General features: G+C 44.3%; 1 protein-coding gene and 1 pseudogene across 9 annotated transcripts in view; one reads left to right on the top strand and one right to left on the bottom strand.

Annotated features, from left to right (window-relative positions):
* The window catches only part of ATOX1 (antioxidant 1 copper chaperone), a 42,535-nt gene extending 25,521 nt beyond the window's left edge, over positions 1-17,014 (bottom strand). For 5 of the 9 annotated variants that reach the window (XR_010319793.1, XM_064278525.1, XM_064278536.1 and 2 more), the window contains exons 1-3: positions 16,941-17,014; positions 9,030-9,105; positions 5,734-5,905 (exon numbers count right to left, since the gene is read on the bottom strand). Coding sequence is in view for 8 of the 9 variants with exons in the window: in XM_064278525.1 (XP_064134595.1) it covers positions 5,778-5,905; positions 9,030-9,105; positions 16,941-16,946 (210 nt within the window). In the remaining variant the exon portion in view is untranslated. Of the gene's footprint in view, positions 1-1,699; positions 1,887-4,479; positions 4,592-5,733; positions 5,906-9,029; positions 9,106-16,940 lie in introns of those variants that run through there. The other 4 variants (XM_064278505.1, XM_064278508.1, XM_064278512.1 and 1 more) reach the window with 4 other exon arrangements.
* On the top strand, positions 3,702-4,492 carry LOC100670859 (small ubiquitin-related modifier 1-like; annotated as a pseudogene).
* Positions 17,015-26,160: the final 9,146 nt, after the last annotated feature.

Raw genomic sequence — 26,160 nt, forward strand, 5'->3', positions numbered from 1 at the left:
AGCTTCATATGGGGTTGCCATTGAGTTGGAATTGACTCAGTAGCAACTGACACCATCACACAGACAAACTAAAACATTTCTTTTGATATAATTAAGTCAGTTCTGTGCGGCACAAATTCTTAGGCTAACTAGTATTCTAATTGTCATTTCTACAGATCTTTGGTTAATAAAATACAGAAAGGTAGGGTTGCACAGTCAACTGATGTAATTGCTGTTGGTAAGTTGCACACCTGTAAAAAGTAGAATTGGCAAAAGTTATGTGATGTATTTACAATGACAAAAAAAAAAAAAAGAAGTGCCTGCTGGGGCTGCTTATGTACAAAACACCTCATGGGATTTGGTTCCTTGGTTTGGAGGTTTATAGTCATGGTTTCATGGGACATCCCAGTTAACTGGCTTAGTAATGTGTTTAGTGCTTCTGTTCTACCTCGTAGTTCATTAGGTAATGCCTAGGTATTAAAAGCTTGCAAGCAGTCATCCAAGGTACAACAACTGGACTGTGTTCCCCTGCAGCAATAGAGGAAGGAGGAGCTAATGGAATGTATGGCTATTGCCTCTATGAACAACTGTCTCCTCTGCCATGAGGCCAGAAGAACTGGATGGTGCCAAGCTACCACTACTGAGCATTTTGATCAACTATTCCATACATGAATCCTGATCAAAAAGGAGAAAATACAGAAAAGAATGTCAAATTCTGGGGCTGTGAAGGCAGGATGAACCCTTAAGACTATTGCTCTAAGATAATCTTTAAACCTTAAACCACAAATATCCCCTGAAGTCTTCTTAAAACCAAGTAAGAACTCAACTAGTAAAGAATGTCTCCCCTGAGCGTTACGTTCTTTTAAGATCTAGCTATATGGGATCAAATTGACAACAGCAACTCAAAAGATTAGATAGGAACCTTGGGGGGCAGTCAGTTTATGTTAATTGGGGAGGTACAACTCAGAAAAGGAGAGAATGGTTACCCAATTTGAAGAATATAATCAATGTCACCGAATTGTACATGCAGAAATTTGAATTGGTGTGTATTTTTGCTGTGTATATTCCCAAAAAAATAAATTATAAAAAACACAGAAAAATGAATGAATGGCTTAAGTTTACTGAGTGATTTCTACCTGGCAAGCACTACGCTAAGTGATTTGCGTGGATCACTTCATTGAATCCTCACAACCACCACTTGCAATAGGTGCTATCACCACACTGTATACATGTAGCCAGAAGTTGTGTGGCCTGTGAAAGGTCACCCAGCTGGGAGGTGCTGGAGCTGGGGCCTTAACCCAGGTAGTCTGTCTTTATGGTCTATATTCTTTCCCACTACTCTAAATGCTTTAACATTTTTTTTTCCAGTTGTCCTAGAGTTGATTCTGACTCATGGAGGCCTCATGTGTTTAAATTAGCTATCCCTTAATACAATTCACTTGATACACAAGTGTTTCAAAGTATTGAGTCTAATACTAGTGAATACAAAGGAAATCACTGATCTGCCCAACCCCTTCCTTATAGATGAGGAAAAATGAGGCCCAGAGAGAGGAATATCACACGGCGAAGAACTGCCAGATAGACATGGAATCTGAGTCCAGGCCTCTGACTCCCAGTCAGGAGTTCTTGAAACTCCAACCCAAGCATTCTAAATACCTTCTTTATGTGAATGGCCTCCATGTGAGTTAAAAGACATCAAGACAATGCAAGAAATGACATCTTCAACAAAAGCAGCTTGTCTTTATTGCAGGGAAGCTAGTGAGGAGCAAGCAGGGCGAGTGAGGGTCTCCGCAGGAACTCCCATCACTGAGCAGGACTGCCAGGTCCCAAAGGTCTGTCTGGAAGCCAAGAAAGGAGGATCAGCCATCCTAGCAGAGATGAGATATTAGGTGGAACAAAAGCGCCATCTGCTGTGGACATGGAGACATTGCAAAAGCAGTAAAAGTTCCAACAGACAACTGTTGAGGGGTGAGGTGCAAAATCTAGGGTACCAGAGCAGGACTAGAACCCCAATAGGCAGGGCCATGCATTTCTCCAACCAAGCCTGTTATACTTGGGCTGAATGAAGCCCATTAACCTGGCTAAGCCAACCACTGTTGAGGTCTTCTTCCTGGCAACTCCCAGGGCTGCTGGGATACCCAGAGAACAGTACTCCCTGTCCTGTTACAGGTTTATGTTGGGAAAGTAATAAACAAAATCATGCAGATCTGCCTAGAGCCAGATAATCAAGGGGACTTCATAATGAATAAACACTGTTACCGTTGTTGGTGTGTATCGTTGAGTCAATTATGACTCTTAGCGACGTTATAGAACAGAGCTGCCCCATAGGGTGTCTTAGGCTGTAATCTTTACAGAAGAACACCAGGTCTTTCTCCTTCAGAGCTGCTGGTGAGTTCAAACCGCCAACCTTTGGCTAGCAGACAAGTGCTTAACCAACGACTAGAGCTCCGTAATAAACACTACAGGCTCCTCTATGTCTCTTGTTCCCGGACCTTGCTGCAAATCAGTCGCTGAAGGGCCTCTTAAAACACAGACTCCAAAGACAGATGCTGTATGGGTGTCAATGTTAATGGTGGAGAACAACTGCTGGACTCATGATTCTTACCCAGTGCCACATACCTGAATCTCTAGGAACCTTGCCAAACCACACGTGGTTACCGAATCTTTACAGATAAAAGGACGTGCTGTCTAGTATTTGCTACCAAATAACCTGGGGGGAGTGGGCCACAGGTGAAACAATGATGGCTGTGATTTGATCACTGTTCAATCTGGGTGATGGGTATGTGGGGGTTCATTTTATTAATCTACTGACCTATGTTTGAAACTTCCTACAGTGAAAGAGTGAAAAATAAATAAAAACAAACTCCTATGGGAAAAACACACATTAAACTACACATGGTTTACAACCAACATGTGTTACTTTTTGAGTTAAACAAAACTTATATACCCAGGCCAAGAGTTCCCAATTTCAAAGTGTCTGGGTTGGGGCTTCCTGTGTGTACTGCCAGCTCAGGGAAGTTCTTCTCAGCCCTCCCTCTATCTCTACCTGTCATGGAGCACTTTTATCAAACAGTCTTACACAGAGGCCCAATATGAAACACAGACAAAAGCTGCTTGGGGCGGGGGTAGGGGGGTGAGGGCAGAGGTCTACCCACTCACCCTCCCCACCAGGGCGGATTAACCAGTAAAACAAGGTAGCACGGGCTTCTTTGTGTTTACTTACCACTCTGTGGTACAGGATTTCACCGTATCCTTGATGGGGTGAAAAATGAAAAATTGTGCTCTACAGATTAGTAAGCAAGCACAAGTAAGCCCATGCACACCTTGCTTATTGGGGAATCCATTCCTGTGAGTCCCCACTGGACCCCAGGGCTGGAGGCACAATGTGTGAACGCTGTTCTGCAGAATGTAGAAATTGTTAACATTCTAACTCCCTTTGGGATAATCCTTCATATTCAGAGGGGACTCACAGTAATCCTCACGAGGCAGGAAAACAGGGTGGAAGATTTAGCCCTATTTTACAGATGGGGAAGATGAATCTCAGCGATGTAAAGAGACATGTCCAAAGCCAAGGTGTGAAATTACACAGAGCCGGGATTAGAATCCCAGAATTCCAATTATTCATGCAGGGCTTGTCCACGAACATGGGTTGTATCCATGAAGGGGGAAGGGATGCGGAAAAGAGACCCTTGTGACATCTCATGATTTGCATGTGATGTCACCTTATACACAGGACACTGCCTGCCCGAGGTCACTGCTGTGTCACCAGGTCTGACCAGGAGGCAAAACCTTTCACTGAGGATTTGGGGGACGAGAAAGAAGGAGAATACATCAAACTCAAAGTCACAAAAGGATAGCACTGAAATTCACTTCAAGGTGAAAATGACAACACAGCTCAAGAAACTCAAAGAATCATACTGCCAAAGACAGGGTGTTCCAATGAATTCACTCAGGTTTCTCTTTGAAGGTCAGAGAATTGTCAACAATCACATTCCAAACGAACCGGGAATGGAGGAAGAAGATGTAATTGAAGTTCCTCAGGAACAAATGAGGGGAGGGTGTCATTCAACAGTTTAGATATTCTTTTAACTTTTTTCCCCCTTAACCATTTTTTATTTTTAAAAATAGTTCTTTTGTAACGTGGTGTTCAAAGTGGAATTGAAAACCAGTACCTCTCTTTAAAACACCTGATGTTTTGAATTCCAGTGCTCATTATTCATTATTGTTTGTTTTCTTTGTGCTGATTTTTGGTGATCAAGCCTCAGCCCTCTTCATAGTGCCCTCTTCTTAAAAATTATAGGTGTGCACAGACAGTCCACCTTTTCCAGGACTGTACATTTTCAGGCTTGTGGGATAACTAAGATCGACCAATGCAAGTGTTCGTAATGACTTTCTACTTGGCCCTGAAGCTCTAGCATGTGATTGCTTCACTCCTGGACTATGACTTACAGTGGTAGATGGAAGTTTTTCAGAGAACTGGGCTATGGAAAAATGACCTTTCCTTAACTTGAAGCTACTTTTAAAATCTAAGGGTCTGGACCAGGAGAAGGGGAGTATCAGGTTGGAATCATGATGACATACGGTGACAGTGGTAACTCCAAAGATGGCTTCACTGAAGAGACAAAGTATTTAAAGATTAAAATAAAATTCTTGCCAGAAGACCCCAGCAAAGTTCTACGCACACCTTTAGCAAGGAGGCTATACCTGCAGGGGACCATCATCAGCCAGCAGTCAGTCGTGGCGGGCCTCGCTTGGGGAACTCTCCGTGGCCCGTTGCCGGGGCCAATGCCACACCACCATAACAGTCATCACAGAACTCAGGTTTAGAATGCCTGACTCTCGTCCTGCTTCTGCAACTCATCTGTGCTTTGACTGCCCCCCAGGCCTCATTTTTCTCAATTACAGTGGTGGCACCAGGGATGGCAACTATTGTAATTAGCCCATCAATGTACTCGGGGTGGTGGCATCCTGCAGTGCTCTATTGTAAAGGATTCTGAGACTATGGCTGGGTACAGTGGGAAGGAATGCCGGATCAAGTGGTCTGCGATCAAGTGGTCTGTGCTAGTTCCAGAGGAAGAGTGCTGGCCCAGTGCCACTTATTTGCCTCCCTGGATTATGTAAAATCTAAGGAAACATCCAGCTTAGACACACTACTGGTTTTGCACCATCTAGAGGGCATGCTCAGGAAGCAGACAGCAGTTCCAAGTAAGGAGAAGGGTAAAGTCTGGGTTAACTTGCCTGGTCAGTGCTCAGGAGCATGAGAGCCAGGGCATAGGTTTCATATCTGATGGGTCAATCAAGTTATCATACGCTCTGAACTTAAACCCTGCTGGCCATGAAATGTATCCCTCACGTCACACAGGGGACCCGAGGTGATAGTGCACAGTGCTCTGCCTACTTACACAGGGCTGTGAGGACTCCCAGAACCTTGTGATTTGCATTAGATAGTAATGAATATTTGTAACCACTCCAAAGAAGGTGGACAATCGGTTGAAAATAACCTTGGGTGCTCTCCTACTCTACTCAAGCTCTCAAAGCCCAGGGTATCAGGCCCTGCTGTGAAGTGTGGGCAGCAGGTTTGTTCAACAAGAGTTGGGCTTCAGGGCTGACTCATTAGGGGGAGAGTAAGTGGGAGTATGGAGTAAGGTGTATATAAGCTTATACGTGACAGACTGACTTGATTTGTAAACGTTCACTTAAAGCTTAATAAAAATTATTTAAAAAAAAAAAAAAAAAGAGTTGGGCTTCACCCACCTGCCCCCTTTGGTCCATCCTCCGGGCCAGAGGCCAGGACCCTGCTACTTGGGGCCGAGGTAGGAAACGGCTTTTCCTGTTTTCTTCAAGGTCTCCAGCAGAGTGTCCACGCTGTGCTCAGAGGAGTTGATGCAAACCTTCTTGTTGGGCAGGTCAACGTCAAACTGAACTCCTGCAGGAAGGGGAAATGGGGTATGGGGGGAGGAAGCAGAGACCCTCCCAGTTAGAGGAAAGAAAGAGTTCAGGCTCCTAAATTATGTTCACAACCACCCTTCCCCTTTCCTCTAGACCAGGAATCAGCAAACTTTTTCAGTAATAGGCCAGACGGTAATTATTCTAGGCACTCTGGGCCACATATGGTCTCTGTTGCACATTCTTCTCTATGTGTGTGTGTGTTTTGTTATAATTCCTTAAAAGTGTAAAAGCCATTCTTAGCTTACTGGCCATATAAAAACAGGTGGTTGGCTGGATCTGGCCCCTGGGCCGTAGTTGGCAATCCCTGCTCTAGACTAGGGCTTCTCTCTTTTTCAGTTGCAAAAGTAATACAGACACACTACTAAAAACAATAACAATTTCTGAATTAAATTAGAAAGTCAAAAGCCCTCTACTAATCCTACCCCTAGAGGCCACTGTGAACAGTACTTACCCAGTCTTCCTCCCATCCAGCAAATGAAAAATAATTCCCCCAAATGGGCATCATACTATGTAAGCAGATCTGGCTATATTTTACTTTCCAAAGTCCAGGATATCTTGCCATCTTAGCACATACAAATCTCTTTTTTTTTTTTCCAACAGTTACACAGTACTCTATAGTGTGGATGCAATGTAACATTTAATCAATCCCCTGTTGGAGGTGACTTCCAATTTTTCACTATCACCGCAACAATGCTACAGTAAATGTCTTTGAACATATCTCAGGAAATGTGTGAAAGTGTTTCTGTACCGTAAATTCATAGAGTGACAATTGTGGGACAACAGACTGGCACGTTTTTAATGTTAATAACCTGTTGCCATTGAGTCAATTCCGACTCAAAGCGACTCTAAAAGAGTAGAACTGCCCCATAGGGTTTCCAAGGAGTGCCTGGTGGATCTGAACTGCCGACCTTTTGGTTAGCAGCATTAGCTCTAACTACTATGCCACCAGGGTTTCCAACAGGTATTACAAAAAGGATAGTAGTGACAAATAGGGAGAAAGCTGCCTAAGCTCACATCTGACATGGATGTGCCAATGTAACCCTCCCCCCATACCCCACACACAGCAGCCAGGAGTGCCTAGAAGGAGTCTTCTTGAGAGAAGAGAACGGAGAAGAAAAGCCATTGAGAGAGTTCTAGGCCTGGCTTCACCACTCATTTGCTAGGTGACCATGGTAGGTCCTGCCCATCGTGGGCCTCAGTTTCCCCATCTGTACATGGAGCTGGTGGTGGCCAGCTGCTATGGTCTTTCCAGCTAAACTGCGCATTAGTCTGGAATTCCTCAGGCCCAGTACTGCCCACTTAAGCCCTAATCAACTCGAAAACCCTTCTAACTCTTCTCAAGAGGGCAACCAAAGAAGAATAGCAGTTACATAGGAAAAAAGCTGCCCAAACTCAAAGACAGATCCCCAAGCATCAGTCAAGGGGCCTTAAAAAGCACATGGCACAGGGCTTACACAATCTTTGAATTTGTACATAATGGATGCCCAGGGGGAAAAAGTCCCACGTGCCGTTTCTGCACCCTTTTGGTTCAGAAGTGTCTCCTTCCTCTTCGGAATAAACATTTGGGTAGTATCACAGAGCTGGAGGAAGCTCTGCAACATCTAATGTAGTGGTTTTCAAACTGTGTTTCTTGAAGCACAGGTTTCTGGGCAGGTATTCTCGAGCTGTCGAGAATGAAAGCAGGCCCACCCCACTTCATCCAGAGCATGCCGCTCTGTATACAAGGGGCTCCATGCAGAGTTCTGGATCGCCCAGAGTAAAAGCTGGTATAGGCTGACATTCCCACACCACTGCTGGGGAAACTGAAACTCAAGGAGAAGAGCCCACAGTCACACGGCAAGTCAGCCAGCAGCCAGGTTTTTTCCCGTTTCACATCCTTCCAAGTAAAGTTCCCAGTTTATGGAACTAGAAGCTGGTGGCTGACTCATTATGGGCCGCTGGGCAAGTCACTTCCCCTCCTGGGTCTTGGTGGCTACGCCTCCATTCCACCCGTGGCAAGTACAGCTCAGGGGACTACTGTAAGTGCTAACGAGATCACAAACATGTGGAAGCCCTTTGCAAATTGGGCATTATTATTTAGGGTTTTAAAAAAGAAAATCCTGGAAGACTAACAGCCCTAGTGCTGCCAGAATTCTGATCACAACTCCGTCATGACCTCACTGAGCCCCAGGGCCAGGCCGCAGCCCTGTCTGGGCCTCAGAAATAAGGGGCTGAATGAGCACAATGATTTCCTAAATCTGTCTAAAAGAGGTACTTTAGGAGTTCTGCACACAATTGACTCAAAATTTATTTTTTGTTGTTACTGAGAATATACACAGCATAATATATACCAATTCAACAACGTCTACATGTACAATTCAGTGACACTGATTACAATCTTCAAGTTGTGCAACTACTCTCACCCTTTTTCTGAATTGTTCCTCCCCTATTAACATAAACTCACTGCCTCCCAAATTTTCCTATCTAATCTTTTGAGTTGCTGTTGTCCATTTCAGATTTTATTTTTTTAAATGTTACCATTTAGAAAATTTTAATGGAAAAATGACAAATGTTACACTCAAATGTGTCATATGACAAAAGTGACACACTGGAGATCACCAATATATTAACTAGCACCGTCAGGGCTCTGGAGCTAGACTGTGTGGCCAAATCCTAGCTCTGCCACTTACTGGCTGTGTGATCCCAGCCAAGTTACTTAACCTCTCGGAACTTCAGTTCCTTTCTATTTAAAATGGAGATAGTCAAAAACCTACCTCAAAAGGTTGTGGTGGAGATTAAATGATATGATCTGAAAAAAAAAAGAGTGCTTGGCACATGCTAAGGGCCCAATACTTTCTGTTTTTCTTATTTTAATTGTAGTGAAATATATATAACAAAACATTTGCCATTTTTGACCATTTTTAAGTGCACAATTCAGTGACATTAGTTACATTCACCAAGCTGTGTAACAATCACCACTCTCCATTTCCAAACGTACATTTTAGTTTTACTATTATTATCAGGTTAAACTACAACAACTCCTGCTCTATGTCGGCATGCACTTGAACATGAACTCCACCCCCCGCCCCAGACCCACGCTCAGATGAGGACTACTCACTGACCTTCCAGCTTGCTGAGGACCCGACTGACTGCATTAGAGCAGCCCTCACAGGTCATGTCCACGGAGAACTCGTGCTTCTGAAACAAACAAAGGGGGACCATGAGCCAAGCCCTGCAAAGTGACCCACATACCCTACCATCATGCAGGCCCACTCAGGGGCCAAGACACAGAGCACGGAGACTGGGCAACAACTGGCTAGGCCAGCCTCATGACTAGCCTGTTCCTGAGACCATCTCCTCACCTATAAAATGGGGTAAGTAGGGTTTCTATAAAGAACCCTGGTGGTGCGAACAGTGAAGTGCTCAGCTGCTAATTGAAAGGTTGGTAGTTCAAACCCTCCCACTGGCTTTGTGGGAGAAAGACCTGGCAATCTGCTTCCATAAAGATTACAGCCAAGAAAGCCCTATGGCTTCTTAGCAACATGCAGTTGCTATGAATCAAAATCTACTCGGTAGCACCTAATAATACCAACAAGGTTTCTATATCTCATGAATGGTTGCGTTAAACAAGATAGTTCCTATAATCCTTCAGCACAATGTATGCCGCTCAGTGAGTAGAATCACATAGAAAACATTGGTTTCCAGTTTCATCTTCGCGATACCATTCTGAGCTGCAGCTTGTCTCAGGACCATCAACAACCCTGATGTAGGTGGACTTCCATACTCTGAGCATTACTGATCTGGGACCCCCTTTATGCATCATCACCTTCTGCATCAGAATCACTTGGGATTCTGATCAGCAAGTATGGGCTGGGGCACCTGTTAGTACTACTAAGCTTTCCAGGTGACTCTGATGTATGGAGATCACTGCCCTCGTCCAAGAGCCTCTTCTCAGAGTCAGCACCTGTGAACAGGAAGGAAAAGGATCTACCTGGGCTGCCCAGTGTCTAGAGGCTGGGCCAGGAAGGGAACTCAGGTTCCCAGATCCTTCGTGCAGGCTCTGCATCCTATATTTCTGGATATCTAACAAACCATGGGTCTGAAGACATGGGCTCCCAGAAGACAGGGGCTTTGTTCAATTCACTGCTACATTGCCAATACTGGGAACAGCAACTGGCACCAAGCAGGTGCTTAATACATTTTGTTGAATGAAAGGATAACAGACATGGCTGGTTGAGGACCTCTGGATCCTTTCCTTTGCGTTCAGACAAGGATTACTTATACCAGTACTTCCTTTATTTTAAAATCTTTGGAAATGAGCACATCTGGAAACAGACCCAATTTCAGATTTGAGATCTGCCACTTACTAGCTCTGTGACCATGTGTAAGTTATTTAACTTCTCTGTGCCTTAGTTTCCACATCAGCAAAATGGGGAAAATAGTACCTATCCAGGTGAGTGAATGAGATGAATATGGGACCTTTGGTGTGGTGGCCAGCAACCAGGATGGCCCTCAGTGATCCCTGCCTCCTGGTATTTGCACTTAGGTAGTCTCACCCCACAATGTAGCAGAGCTGGCCAGTACGATCAGTAGAATAGAGCAGAGGCCATCCAAGGCATACCAATTGGTCTTTACTCACCTGGAGCAACAGAGGAAAAAAGAATAGGAGGAAGAAATGGAATGTGTGGCGAATTGCCTTCATGAACAAACTGCCTACTCTGCCATGAGACCAGAACTGGATGGTGCCCAGCTACCATTACTGAACATTTTGATCAAAGATTCCGTAGAATCCTGATCAAAATGGGGAAAACGCAGGACAGAATTTCAAGTTCTCAGGGACTCCAGACTTTCTAGAGCCAAAGAAGCTGGATGAATCTCTGAACCACTGCTCTAAGATAATCTTTAAACCTTAACACAAACATATCCCCTGAAGCCTTCTTAAAACCAAACAATAGTTTAGCTTAACTAGTAAAGAATGTCTGTCTCGAGCATTACACTCTTTTAAGACCTATCTAAGATCAATCTGACCACAGCCAACTTGAAAGATGAGATAGGAACCTTAGGGGGCAGTGAGTTTATGTTAATGGGGTAGGAACAACTCAGAAAAGGAGGGTGAGAATGGCTGCACAACACGAAGAATGTCACCAATGTCACTAGATGGTACATGTAGAAACTGTTGAATTGGTATATGTTCTGCTGTGCATATACTCAATAATAACAATAAATGAAATTAAGTTAGATAATAGAATATAGCAGAAATGATGTTAGGTGACTTCCGAGGCTAGATCATAAAAGACTATGGCTTCTAACTTGCTCTTTCTTGGATCCCTAACTCTGGAGGAAGCCAGCTGCCAGGCCATAAGGACACTTAAGCAGTCCTCTGAAGAGATCCACTTGGTGGGGGAGCTGAGGCCTTCTGCCAAGGGCTGTGTGAGTAAACCATCCTGGAAGCAGATTCTCCAGCCTCAGTCAAGTCTTCAGGTGACAGCAGCCCCAGCCAATATCTTCACCGAAACCTCATAGAAGACACTAAGCCAGAAATATCCAGCTTAGCCACTCTCAGATTCCTTCCTGACTCTCAGAAACTGTGTGAGAGTATAAATGTTTGCTGTTTTAAGCCACTAAATTTTGGGGGTAATTTGTTACCCAGAAGCAATAGGTAAGTAATTAGGTAAGGAGATTAGAGCCTAGTACTGGGTGCACTGAGCCAAAAGTTAGCTACTGGATTACAGTCAGCCCTCTGTATTCACAGGTTCCGCATCTGCAGATTCAACTAACCACGGATTGAAAATATTTTGGGGAAGAAAAAAGTCATGTGTAGCTACTTCACAGATCTTCAGTCTCTCTCCAGCAGGCATTGTCTGAACATTGTTCGTCTCACATCTGATGTGTACTGTGTAGTTAGGCCTACAATGGTTGTGTCTGTACTGAACACGTGTACACTTTTTTCTGGTCATTATTCTCTAAACAATACAGGTTAACAACTATTTACATAGCATTTATGTTAGATTAGGTATTATAAGTAATCTAGAGATGATTTAAAGTATATAGGAGGATGTGCATAGGTTATACGCAAATGCTGTGCCACTCTACCTAAGGGACTTGATTATCTTTGGACTTTGGTAGCCGCAGGGGTCCTGGAACCAATCCCCCGAGGATACCTCAGGACTACTGTATAACGGCATCGACTCAATGGCAACAGGTTTACTGAACAATTATGATTAGTTTGTTTCATTTCCTTCTTTCCTTCCCTTCAAAACACAATGGCTACATTTTCGTGGGGCATTTTAAGACTTCGGTGACCTCAATTGGAATTCTGGGTATAGCAATATATCTTGCTGGATGACCTCAAGCAAAATCCCTATTCCTCATGGCCCCCAGTTCCTTTGTCTGTACCAAAAGTGCATTAGCCAACTGAATGTTCTCCAATTCAGTATATAAAAAAATCGCCTGGAGAGCTTGTGGAACATGCAGCTCTCCAGGCGCCTTCCTCATTTGGCTCTGGGGATCTGGGGTGGGTCCTGGGACTCCCCAGTTTCACCCCAGTGGGTAGGGTGGGGGAAGGGTAGGGAATGAAGGCTATGTACCTGACAAAGGCTGGTTTAACTCCAAGTCTCCAAACATCTTTGGATCTGGGTCATCACCCTGTTGTACAGAGGAAACTGAGGCCAAACATTAGGCAGCTGGGTTTTTCAGGGTTGGATTGTTTAACTTTCCATGACCAGGAGGCTACTACTTTTATTGAGGCCAAATCTGTAAAAACCTGCCTTAATGAAAATGGTCAGTTTTCCTTTTCTCCAAGATAAACACCTCTAGTTCCTTAAGCCTGCTTCATGACTATTCAAAAAGAACAACAACAACAAATTCTGGAAAGAGGGATCTACAGTGGGTGTTCCAAAATCTGGAGCCCTGGTGGTGAAGTAGTTCAAGAACCTGGCTGCTAACCAAAAGGTTGGCAGTTTAAATCCACCAGCTGCTCCCTTGGAAACCCTACAGAGTCGCCATGACTCGGAATGGACTGGATGGCAATGGGTTTTTGGTTTTATTCTAAAATCTTGTCTTTGAACCAACAATATTAGCATCACCAGGGAGCCTGTCAGAAAGGCAGAATCTCAGGTCCCTCTTGAGACTTCTTGAATCAGAATCCTCATTTTAACAAAGACATCCAGGTGACTTCTACCCACATTTCAGTCTGAGATGCGGCTCTAGAACCTAGATAGGAAAACCACAGCCCACCTGCTAGCTGGTTTTATAGGAACACAGCGACACTCATTAGTTTACTTTTTCACTAGAATGGTAGTTAAGTAGTTGTAACAGTGACTGTATGGTTCATGAACCCTAAAGTATTCAGTATCTGGCCCTTAAGAAAAGGTTTGCTTACTCCTGCGTTAGAATAACCAGCAGACAATCAAGATCTGTCAATGGTTTGCACCCGTATACTGAGCTAAAGCTTTAGGGAATTTGCAAGATCAATGTAAAAACTAAATCTACTGAATTCCTACTGTTATGGATTGAATTGTGTCCCTCAAAAAGAACCCCTAGCCCCCAAAAAACCCGTTGCCTTCGAGTCGATTCCGACTCATAGCAACCATATAGGACAGAGAAGAACTGCCTCACAGGGTTTCCAAGGAGTGCCTGGTGGATTCAAACTGACCTTTTTGGTTAGCTGCCGTAGCTCTTAACCACTACACTATCAGGGTTTCGTACCTATAAGTATACTGTTTGGAAGTAGTGCTTTTCTTTTGTTATGTTAATGACATCATACCAGAATAGTAGCAGTTGTTAGCTCAGTGCATTCGGACTCATGGTGACTTCACGGGTTCGAAGGAGAACTGCTGCATAGGGTTTTCAAGGTTGTAACCTTTTGGAAGCAGATCATTAGGCCTGTCTTCTGAGGCGCCCCTGCCTATTAGTTTGTGCTGCCCAAGGGCTCCTTACCAGGATAGGGCGGGTCCTAAACCTAATCACATCTGAGTAGTGTCCTACACAACGAGCAGAAACCACACACGCACACAGGAAACAAAGATACCGTGTGAGGGCTGCCTACAAGCAAAGAACATCCAAGATTGCCAAAGGACTCCAGAAACTCAGAGAGAGGCCACAGAAGGAACCGATACGGCCATGACCCTGATTTGGACTTTCACAGCCTCCAGAACTGAGAAAATAAATTCCTGTTCTTTAAAGCCACCCATTTGCGGTATTTTTTGTTACAGCAGCAGTAGGACGCTACAACACACACTATACGCCAAATGCTCTTTACAGAGCATCTAATTTGGTCTTCATGCAGCCTGGAAAGGGAGCTATTTGCCCTGTTTTTCTTAGGAGGAAACTGAGGTTCTCGGGGGTTATCTAAGCTGCCCACATCATGTGGTAAGTGCTGAGGATGGGTTATTAACTCCGGCTTTCCTGGCTGCAGGGAAATCTTGCTGGCTCTTTAACAGCAAGCTGCACTCCCCCGCCCCCCCACCTCCTCCCACAGTCCCAACTATTAGCAGGAGCTCTGAGAATGCAAACACCTTGTTCAGGGGTGCAGAGAGCAGAATTTTTTGCTGCTCAAGGACCCAAAGTTAACAGCTATCTAAAGCTTTCTGCTGCTGCTTACAGAGGGTGGGTCCCTTTTCATCCTACACAGTACAGAGGTCAGAAGCCAGGAGGCAGCTCCTCAGTGGCAAACATTCCAATTCAGTACTCCCCTTCCCACACCTGAGTTGGAAAAATAAATTTGGGGGTGGTGGAGGATCTGCTTAAAGAACAGAGCAACCATTCCTTATAGGAGAATCCCAAGACCGGCTCCACCACTGGATGCTTGACTTTGGGCAGTCCCAGCCCCTCAGGGCCTCAGCTGCCTCATCTATAAAATGAGTTGTTTAAAGCAGATGAAAAAGTCCAGTAAGCCATATACTAATTCTTTAACAGAATCTCGGAACTGGAAAGGCAGGGATGGAATGGGGCCACTTTGTCCAGCCCCACCCCAGAAAAGGAATTCTTTCTCAAATAAAACAAGACATTCAGTCCTTGAATACCCTGGGAATTGAGAGTTTAGTCATATGAATATATGTGTGCCTACTATGTGCCCTTTTTCTAAGCACTTTACCTGCATTATCTTCTTTAATCTTCACAACAATTTCATGAGGTCAGTATAATTTTTACCCCTTTTTACAGATGAGAATTAAGTTTAGAGGTCAGTTACTGGCTCAGGGCCACACGGCCAGTAAGTGGCAGGACCAGGGCTGAACACAGATTCCAAAGCTTAAGTTCTTAACCACTGTGATCCTTGTTAATATGGGGTTGAAATCTGCCTGCCCATTGTTCTACCCACCTGACCTAGGTCTATTCAAGAGCTACCATTTTGTGAGCTATGTCAGTGGCTATGCTACATATTTTACTGGTATTTTTCCAAGGAATACTAACAAGAGTCCTGTGAGGTTAGAGTTTTTAATTCCCATTTTACAGATGTAGAAGCCAAGGCACAGAGAGGTAAAGCAACTTGCCTGAGGTCGCTCAGATGGCAAGTGGGGGCACAGATTTTCATAGAGGTTTCTGAGATTCCAAAGCATGCCTCTGAAAAATCTCTCGGGTGACACACTCTTCCCCTTCCTGTTTTGACCACAGTCCTTCCTTCTTCAGCTGTTCATCTCATGATATTGTGTCAATGCCCTCTCCCTTCTAATCATGCCCTCTAGAGAATATTTTGTTTGCCAAAATCCCCAGGAGTGGACACAGAATAAGTAATCCTTGAGCTATCTTTTCCTTACTGCCACCCCCCATGAGAAAATCTGATTTCCAATCTGAGTCCCAAGGTGATTAATCACAGGTAGATTGGCTAAGCTAGTAGGGCTGATTGTGTTATGTTCTTTGTCCATATTTTCTGTTGCCTGGGGATTTGCGCCAAGGCACCCTGCAAGACCCAAGGGAAGTGACACCTGAGACATTTGTGGCTCTTTCCAGGGCGGACCTCTGGCTCACCTGTCAGCTCCCCAAAGACAGGCTGCTAAGACTCAGGGCATCTGTGGGACACAACTAGGCACCCACTTGCAGCAGAGTCATGAACTAGGCATCCTGGGGGAAAATGCTAAATACCACATCACCCCAACCAGGATCTCTGGGACGCAAACTGGATCACAGCTTCCTCCCAAGCCAGTGTGACTGCTTCTGCAGGGCACTTCCCATGTGGTTAGGCCAGGAGAGACTGTAGCCCGAAGATAAGTGGTTTAAACCTGGCGTGCCCAGCTCCCAACACAACCTTGCATAAGTTACTGAGCTTTTTAATTTTTATCTGCAAAAGGTCTTAATTTCGTATCTACCAAATGAGGCTATGAGAAACCATAAATATGCAGTAAGGCTGAGTGAGGTGTAAACGTGGGCTAAGATCTCCCCATTCCTCTCCAAACTACGCCACTGAACAACTAATTGGTGACTTTGGGCAGGTCCCTGAACCTCTGTAGCTCATGGGTTCAGGTTCAGAAAGTGGCCCGTAAAAAAGCACTGTCTCATTCTGTCTCGTCCAGCGATGACCTGGAAGTCTAACAGAGTGAGCAGGGAAAGCGAACAAAAACACGGACCTCTGAAAACCTGCGCAGTCCGGCAGCCAACAGCCGGGCCCACCTACTTGCTCAGAGCCACTCACGCCCCTTTCAGGCCAGCTCCTGGTGCAGGCATCCAGGTGGAAGACACAGGGACTAAGGGGTCCCTGGTCTGTCTCGCCACCAACTCCCTGTGTAATACTGGGAAACTAACTTGGCCCCTCTCACTGAGCCTCAGTTTCCCCGTATGTGCAAACAAGGTTTGGGTTTGTAATGGCTTGAGGCCTCACAGCTCTGACGTTCTGAAGCCTGGCTCCGATATTAATTCAACTCCTCTCGGATCGAATTTTCTGGAGGGTCCCAGAAGGTGGGGGGGGGCGAGTGGGGAAGAGTGAGAAGAGGGACAATATCAGCTGAGGCCCCGTCCTGAGCCCTTTATAATGCAACACCTTAGCGGCGGTGCAGGCGAGGCGCGGGTTTGCGCAAGGCGCAGGCAGCGCGGCCACTTACCGGCATGACTGACGGCAATAGCGGCGGCAGCGCCTCTTCCGGCTCTGAGGGCTAGCTCCGGATGGGCTTCCGACTTATGCATCCGGAAAGGCGCCCCGCCCCGCCCGCCCCGCCGCCCCGCCGCCCCGCCCCGGGGGCGGGCCCTGATTAGGCCCCGCCCCACCCCTGTGAGCCACGAGCGGGGAGAAGTCAGTGTGCCGCGCGCTGCGCAGCCTAGTCCCGGCTGGCTGGGTCCCCAGACATCTGACACCGGACCACGTCCGGTAGAAGCGGTGAAAGGGACGCTGGGCTCACCCCCATCGCCTCTCGGCCATTTTAGAGCGCTTACTCCGTGTCAGGTCCTTCTTTAAGGGCTGGGAGTACAAGGGCAAGATAAACAGGACCGATACCGTCCCTCCCTAGTGGACTTATAATACACAGTCTTACTTATTTTTTCACTTAGCCAATGTTTATATTGAAGGCCAACCATGAGTCAGCACTATGCTAGGCACCCAAGTTGCAGTAGTGGAAAAGACATAGCCTAGTAGGGATAGGAAACCCTGGTAGTGTACTGGTTAAGACCTACAGCTGCTAACCAAAAATTCAGCAGTTCAAATCCCCCAGGTGCTCCTTGGAAACTCTATGGGGCAGTTCTACCTTGTCCTATACGGTTGCTACGTGTCAGAATCCGGTCAACGGCAACGGGTTAGGTTTTTTTGTTTAGTAGCGATAGAAGGAAGCAGGCATTAGTAATCAGTGTATAAGGAACTGTGATCCAGGGAGTCATGGAAGCACAAAGAAAGGGGCCCTAAATCAGACTGTGGGGGGGGGGTGGTGGGGGAGTGGGGTGCTCTTGAAGAGCAGATGGAGGCTTCTGGAGGAGGTAATATCTGAGATAAAGAGTTCTCTGCCATTCAGTGAGCCACAGTTGTGTCCTCTCCAACTAGGTCTGGATCTCAGCCTAGGATTGGGGGACAGAGGACTGGGCTGCTCTATCTCAGGCCAGGGGGCTTGGGGGATGGTGGGAGATCTTTGAGAGCTCTATCTCAGCCCTGGGGGAGGGAGTCTTCCTTGGCTGGTCTAAGCACTAACATAGTGGCAGCTCCTTATATCTGCTATTCCTGTATTCTTCAGAGTTCTGTTTTCTCCTTACTAGCAGATCCCTTATTACTACAGGCAGCGAGGTGGTTAAAAGCTCAGCTGCTAACCAAAAGGCAGTTCAAATCCACCAGCCACCCCTTGGAAACCCTATGGGGCAGTTCTGTTCTGTTCTACAGAGTCGCTATGAATTGGAATCAACTCAACGGCAACGGGTTTGTTTCTTGTTAGAATAAATCTCTAAATTTACCTTGCTCAAATTACTGTGTGGTTTCTCTCTTCTGATTGGACCCAGATTGGTAACGGAGTGACAAAAAGCTGCAAACTTCGAGTTAGGGAAGAGGATAATGGATCCACCCTTGGCCCACATCCGAGGAACACAAAATGGAAGGAGCAAGTCTAGGGCAGGCCCAGTCCTGGATGAGGCTTGGTGAGTGGAAGGGGCATGGGTATTAGATCCATACAGACCAGAGTTTGAATGTCAGTCCTGTCATTTACCAGCTGTGTGACCTCGGGCAGATTATTTCACCTCTCTATGCCTCAATATCCTCACTTATAAAATGGGAATCATTAAGGTAACTATACAAGTTTTCATCCAAGCCTTTTGAAAATGAAAAGCGATGCCACTGATAATTATGCCAGGTTAGCTGATATCTTAGGCTGTGTTCTCTAGAGAAGCAAAACCAGTAAAGCATATAAATAAATATATGTATATAGAGAGATTTTTATCCGGAAATGGTTCACACGATTGTAGAGGCTGGAATGTCCCAAGTCAATGGATCAGGATAGAGGCTTCTCCTGATTCACGTAGCCACAGGGGCTGGCAAACCCAAGGTCAGCCAGTAGGAGAGCAGGACTCTTGCTCACAGGCTACGAAGATCTACGAATCCCAAGATCAGCAGGTAAGCTGCTAGCTCAAGTCCCACGAACCTGAGGTCAGACAAACAGGAGCCAGGCGCAGGGTCCAAAGCAGGCAAAAGCCAGAATATCTGCTTATATTCTGATGCAAGCCACATGCCCAAGGAAACTCCCTTTCAATTGATTGGCTACTCACTGCAGATCCCATCATGGGTGTGATCATATATAAACACTAAGAATCATGGCCCAGCCAAGTCGACACACAAACTTAACCATCACAGCAGGCATACACCATGATTGCTCTGGGCAAACCAGGATGTATGGTTCCCCCAGAGACCAACTCTGCAGTATTGTTGGAAAGAATAAATGTGATAATATATGTAAACTGCATAGTACATTGCTTGGCACATGGCCAAAACCAAACCCACTGCCATCAGTTCTGACTCACAGTAACTCTGTAGGACAGAGTACAGCTGCCCCATAGGGTTTCCAAAGCTATAAATCTTTATGGAAGCAGGCTGCCACATCTTTCTCCCATAGAGTGGCTGGTGGCTTCAAACCACCACCATTTTGGTTAGCAGCCAAGTGCTTTAACCACTGTTCCACCAGTGCTCCTGTGGCACATGGCAGGTGGGGAAAAATAATTAGCACTCTTCCAATTGCTAAATCTTCTGCTGGCCTTCCTGGCACTGGGCTTCCCTTACTGGTGAAACACTTGCCTCTTAACCCTCCATTCCCTCCTCCACTGCCAGGCCATTTCCTAAAGCCAAAAGGTTCTTTTTCCTACTCTTATCTATATAGGTCACAGACTATCTGTTCCATATCAGTTCCTCTACAGGAAACACATGGGCATGAGAGAGTGACCATTCTATTCCATGAGGAGTTAGAATTCTGTGTTCCTGTGGAAAAAAGGGAAGGAGGGAGAAAGGAAGATAGGAAGGGAGGGGAAAGAGGAAGGAATGACAAGTACAGGGGCTGGCATCCTCAGGTCCAGAGAAGGGGAAGCTCAGCTTCCTAGCAGCAATAGGGACAGTTGTGCATCAGGACTGGGGATGGCAAGATTGCTGTGGGAGTGGGTTGGGGAAGATGAAAAATTCTTCCCAAAGGCAACAGCACATAAGACAAACCATCCAGGGCAGAGGAAGAGTGGAAGGCTCAGAAAATTGGGGTAGGGGACAGCTAAACAGCAAATTCGTTGCCATCCAGTTGATTCCAACTCATAGTGACCCTACAGGACAGGACAGAACTGCCCTACAGGGTTTCCAAGGACTGGCTGGTGACTTTTGGTTAGCAGCCAAGCTCTTAATTGCTGCACTACCAGGGCTCCAGCTAAACAGAGGTAGAAGAGCAATTTAATAAGACAGCATTATGGAAACCTATTAGAGATGGCAAATGAAGGGCTACCAAAAAGGAGAGGAAAATGTGTAGGATAATGTTGTTAGGTGCCCTTGATTCCAACTCATATCAACCCCACGTGACAGAGTAGAACTGCCATACAGGGTTTTCCATTTTTACAGAAGCAGATTGACAGGTACTTTTTCCCATGGAACTGCTGGGTGAATTTGAACTGCCAACCTTTGGGTTAGCAGCAGAGCGCTTAACCATTGCACCACCAGGTCTCCTTATACAGGATAATAGTACCTATATAAATGTGTGGAAACCCTGGTGGTGTAGTGGTTAAGAGCTATGGCTGCTAATCGAAAGGCTGGCAGTTCAAATCCACCAGGTGCTCCTTGGAAACCCTATGGGGCAGTTCTACTCTGTCCTGTAGGGTCACTGTGAGCTGGAATTGACTGGATGGCAATGGGTTTGGTTTTTTGTTGTTGTCATTATATAAATATATACATACATTGTATGTGTTTATATAAAAATAAGAATTAAATGAATGATAGGGAATGTTACTGGAGGTTATCTTGGATGGGTACAGGATTATAGGCAAAATTCTTCTGCCTGGAAGAGACATATGGCACTTCTGCTCACATTTTTTTTGGCCAAGGCAGGTCACGTGGTCATGCCCATCTTTAAAGGGGGGTAGGAAAGTGTCATCTTGGCTTGTACCTGGAAGGAGGAGAAATGCCAGAAAATAGCACTAACCACTGCTACAATGACTCTTTAGACAAGGCATGCACTCCTTAGGACACCACAGTCCCCAGCATTCCTTAGTAAACTCCCAACACCATAACAAAGGGTCCGAGAACATCTGTCATGCCGTCCTCTCCTTCTTTTATTCTCTGCCAGAAAACTGTAGGCTTCAGGTTTTTAAGCTGTGTTAATAAGGCAACCTAGACAAACCCAATTCTGTCACCAATTGGTTGTGTTAAGCAGTAAACCTCTCTGAACCGCAGTTTCTCCACCTGTGAACTATGGATAATAATTGCTAGACCTATCTCAAAGTGCTGTTGTGAGAAATAAGACAATGCCCATAAAATATTCATCTCAGTACCTGGTACATAATAAGCAGTGAGATGGTACCCTTAGGGTTATGACAAGCTATTTTTTAATTATATATGAAAATGTAATTAAAAAAAATTTAAACAATGTAAATAACATGAAAGTCTCCTTCAAATCTTTATTTCACTCTCTTCCATAGAGGCAATAACTCTTATCAGATTGTATATCTTTGAGACCTTTTCCATTTACAAACACTGATAAATACAGGTGCATATATAGTTGTTGGTAATTGTTAGATGTATATGATACACTGTACAGATTTTACAAGATGCTCTTTCAATGCACAATATCCTCTGTTTTTATATATAATACGATAAATTATATTTTTATGTATAAAACATATAAACTAGCTAAATACACAGACTACCTCAATTTTTTAAATTACTGCCTAAAATTTTCTAATATACGTTATAGTAAATGTAATTATTCCCTTATCGATAGATGTTTAGTGTTTTTTAATATTACAAACAATGCTATGATGAACATCTTTGCTCTCTGTATACATGCATAGGGGATGTTTCTTCAGAGTGGATACCATGAAGTGGAATTTCTGGGTCATAGGGTATGCAGATTTAAAATTTTAATAGGTGCTTTCAAATTCTCCTCAGATGGCTATGCTAATTTATATTTTCCACTAGCAGTATATGAGAATGACTATTTTTTTTAAAGTAATATTCTTCCACACCTTTACTAACATTTGATATTGGCAAACTATCATTTTTGCAATATGATGCATGAACAATTATTTCTTTTTGCCTTAGTTTCCCCACTGTTCAAATGAGTTGTTGTGAGGACTAGGTGAGTTATTGGTATTATATATAGCATTTTACTCTTCTTCCTTATTGAGCCTTTGGTTTAGAGTGATATTAACCTGATTTTGAATACTAGCTCTGCCATTTTCAAGCCATGTGATTTTGGGCAATTTAACCGTTCCAATACATAGTTTCTTCATCTGTAAAATAGAGTTAATACTTCATAAAGTTTTTGTGAGGATGAATTGGAAAAAATGCGTCTAGCGTGGTGCCACTCACACTGTAGGTGCCTGATACATGCTATCAATCCATGATTGTTATTTGTCCCTCATCTAACCACAGGAAGTGAGGACCCCTTGGTCTGTATGTAGCACCAGAGTGTGCTGGAAAGAGCTTGGGGTGCAGATTACCAGGATTTCCCATGGACTCCTGAATCCTACAACCACCTGGAAGTCTGTCTCTGCAATATTACATGGGGCCACACCTGAGAGAATGAAGAGAAAATTGCTGCCTTTCAGAGATTTTTGAGGAGGCCACAACTCTTTCCCTACAAGGGGCTATATCCTCCTTCCCTGGACAGTACTGGGAAGTGGGTAATAAGAACATGGACTTGGAGTAGGAGAATGCTAGCTTCCAGCCGTAGCTGTGTGACCTTGGGCAAGTTGTTTAACCTCTTTGAACCTGTTTCTGTACTTGAGAAATGACAAACAGAGTTGTTGTGAAGATTAAATGAAATCGTCCTTATAGAGATCATTGGCCAGGTACCTGGCTCATGATCAGCACTCCACAGAGTTTGAGGATATGTGTTTGCAGACAGTCAATGTCAGAGCAGGGAAGGAATGCAAATAGGCATGTACTTCTAAGCCAGTACAGGGTCTGTTTGGATCTTTGTATGATAAGAAGGCAAAAGGAAAAGAGGTTAGCAGTTTTAGGGAAGAGGGGCAGATTAAAACTTTCATGCCTTATTTTCAAAAGTCCTCACATAAGGTCGCCATGGCACGGAAAGAACTTGATGGCAGCAGTTTTGGTTTTCATGTATATATGAGGGGTAATGTAGCATTACAACCTAATTGTTTTAAAGATAAAAGTTTCTATATTTGCAGTTTCTCACATCAGAATTAAAATCTACACATAACATTCTATTATTTTTGAAAAAAATACATGTACATGGTTAAAAAAATTTATACAGTACCAAAGGGTACAAAATGAAAACTAAGCCTTTCTCCTACCCAGTCCCAAGTTCACCTTCCCATTAATGATCATTAATGGTATCTTGTGACTCTTTTCAGACAAAACCTATGCGTGTACAGCATAAACGTACAGGAGTAAATCTGTATAGATAATTATCACCACCAGTTGCTGACAAGTCAGTTGTGACTCATGGTGACCCCATATGTGTCAAAGTAGAACTGTGTTTTCAAAGTTTTTCAAGGCTGATTTTTTGGTAAGTAGATAGCCAGGCCTTTCTTCCAAGGCACCTCTGGGTAAACCCTTTCAGTTAGCATCTCAGAAAATTAACTGCGCCACCAAGGGACTCCTACAACTATACAATATATCTTAATAGACGAAATGTGGGGTATTTCAAATACCAGCAGGGTCACCCATGGTGTACAGGTTTCAGCTGAGCTTTCAGACTAAGACAGACTAGGAAGACCTGGGGGTCTACTTCTGAAAAAAATTAGCCGGTGAAAACCTTATGAATAGCAGTGGAACACTGTCTGATATGGTGCTGGAAGATGAGTCCCTCAGGTTGGAAGGCACTCAAAATACGACTGGAAAGAGCTGCCTCCTCCCATGGCTGTCGAGTCAATTCTGACTCATAGAGACCCTATAGGACAGAGTAGAACTGCCCCATAGGGTTTCTAAGGAGCAGTTGGTGGATTCGAACTGCTGACCTTTTGGTTAGCAGCCAAGCTTTTAACCACTGCACCATCAGGGCTCCCCTCAAAGTAGAGTCGACCTTAATGACATGGATGGAGTCAAGCTTTTGGGACCTTCATTTGCTTATGTGGCACCACTCAAAATAAGAAACAGCTTCAAGCATCCATTAATAGGAATGTGAAATGTATAAGGTATGAATCTAGGAAAATTGGAAATTGTCAAAAATGAAATGGAACGCATAAAGATTGATATCCTAGGCATTAGTGAGCAGGAATGGGCTGGTATTGGCCATTTTGAATCAGACAATCATATGGTGTACTATGCCAGGCATGATGAACTGAAGAGGAATGGCGTCGCATTCATCATCAAAAGACACATTTCAAGATCTATCCTGAAGTACAATGCTGTCAATAATAGGATAATATCCATATGCCTACAAGGGTGATCAGTTAATACAACTATTATTCAAATTTACACACCAACTACTAAGGCCAAAAATGAAGAAACTGAAGATTTTTACCAACTTCTACAGTCTGAAATTGATCAAACATGCAATCAAGATGCATTGATAATTACTGGTGATTGGAACGTGAAAGCCGGAAACAAAGAAGGAACAGTAGCTGGAAAATACAGCCTTGGTGATAGAAACAATGCTGGGTTTTGCAAGACCAATGACTTCTTCATTGCAAATAACTTTTTTCAATAACATAAACAGTGACTATACACATGGACCTCATTGGATGGAACACACAGGAATCAAAATTGTCTACATCTGTGGAGTAAGACGATGAGAAGCTCAATATCATCAGTCAGAAAAAGGCCAGGGGCCAACTGCAGAATTGACTATCAATTGCTCATATGCACGTACAAGCTGAAGTTGAACAAAATGAGAACAAGTCCACAAGAGGCAAAATATGACCTTGAGTATATCCCACCTGAATTTAGAGACCATCTCAAAAATAGATTTGATGCATTGAACACTAATGACCGGAGACCAGACGAGTTGTGGAATGACATTAGGACATCATACATGAAGAAAGCAAGAGGTCATTAAAAAGACGGGAAAGAAAGAAAAGACCAAAATGGATGTCAGAAGAGACTCTGAAACTTGCTCTTGAACATAAAATAGCTAAAGTGAAAGGAGAAAATGATGAAGTAAAAGAGCTGAAGAGAAGATTTCAAAAGGCAGCTCAAGAAGGCAAAGTATTACAATGAAATGTTCAAAGACCTGGCATTAGAAAACCAAAAGGGAAAAATATGCTCGGCATTTCTCAAGCTGAAAGAACTGAAGAAAAACACCAAGCCTCAAGTTGCAATACTGAAGGATTTTTGGGCAAAATATTAAATGATGCAGAAAGCATCAAAAGAAGATGGAAGAAATACAGAATCACTGTACCAAAAAGAGTTGGCCGATGTTAAACCACTTCAGGAGGTAACATATGCTCAAGAACCAGTGGTACTGTAGGAAGAAGTCCAAGCTGCACTGAAGGCAGTGGTGAAAAACAGGGCTCCAGGAATGGATGGAACACCAATTGAGATGCTTCAACAAACAGATGCAGCGCTGGAAGTGCTCACTCCTCTTTGCCAAGACATTTGGAAGCCAGCTACCTGGCCAGCTGACTGGAAGAGATACATATTTGTGCCCATTCCAAAGGAAGGTGATTCAACAGAATGTGGAAATTATTGAAACAGTATTTTTCATATCATTAATATCACATATAAGGAAAATTTTGCTGAAGATCATTCAAAAGCGATTGCAGCAGTATATCAAGAGGGAACTACCAGAAATTCAAGCCAGATTCAGAAGAGGACGTGGAAGGAGGGATAGCATTGCTTATGCCAGATGGATCTTGGCTGAAGCAGGGAATACCAGAAGGATGTTTACCACCGCCCCCCCACCGGGGGGAAAAAAAAAAAAAACCCATTGCCATCAAGTTGATTCCGACTCATAGCAACCCCATAGGGTTTCCAAGGCTGTAAATCTCTACAGAAGCAGACTGCCACATTTTTCTCCTTTGGAGCCGCTTGGTGGTTTCGAACCACTGACCTTTCAGTTAGGAGTCTATAGCTTTAACTACTGCAGCACCACCAGTGTTACCTGTGTTTTATTGACTATGCAAAGGCATTCAACTCTGTGGATCATAGCAAGTTATGGATAGCTTTGCAAAGAATGGGAACTTCAGAGCACTTAATTATGCTTG

This window comes from Loxodonta africana, chromosome 2, assembly GCF_030014295.1.
Source record: "Loxodonta africana isolate mLoxAfr1 chromosome 2, mLoxAfr1.hap2, whole genome shotgun sequence".
NCBI lineage: Eukaryota > Metazoa > Chordata > Mammalia > Proboscidea > Elephantidae > Loxodonta > Loxodonta africana.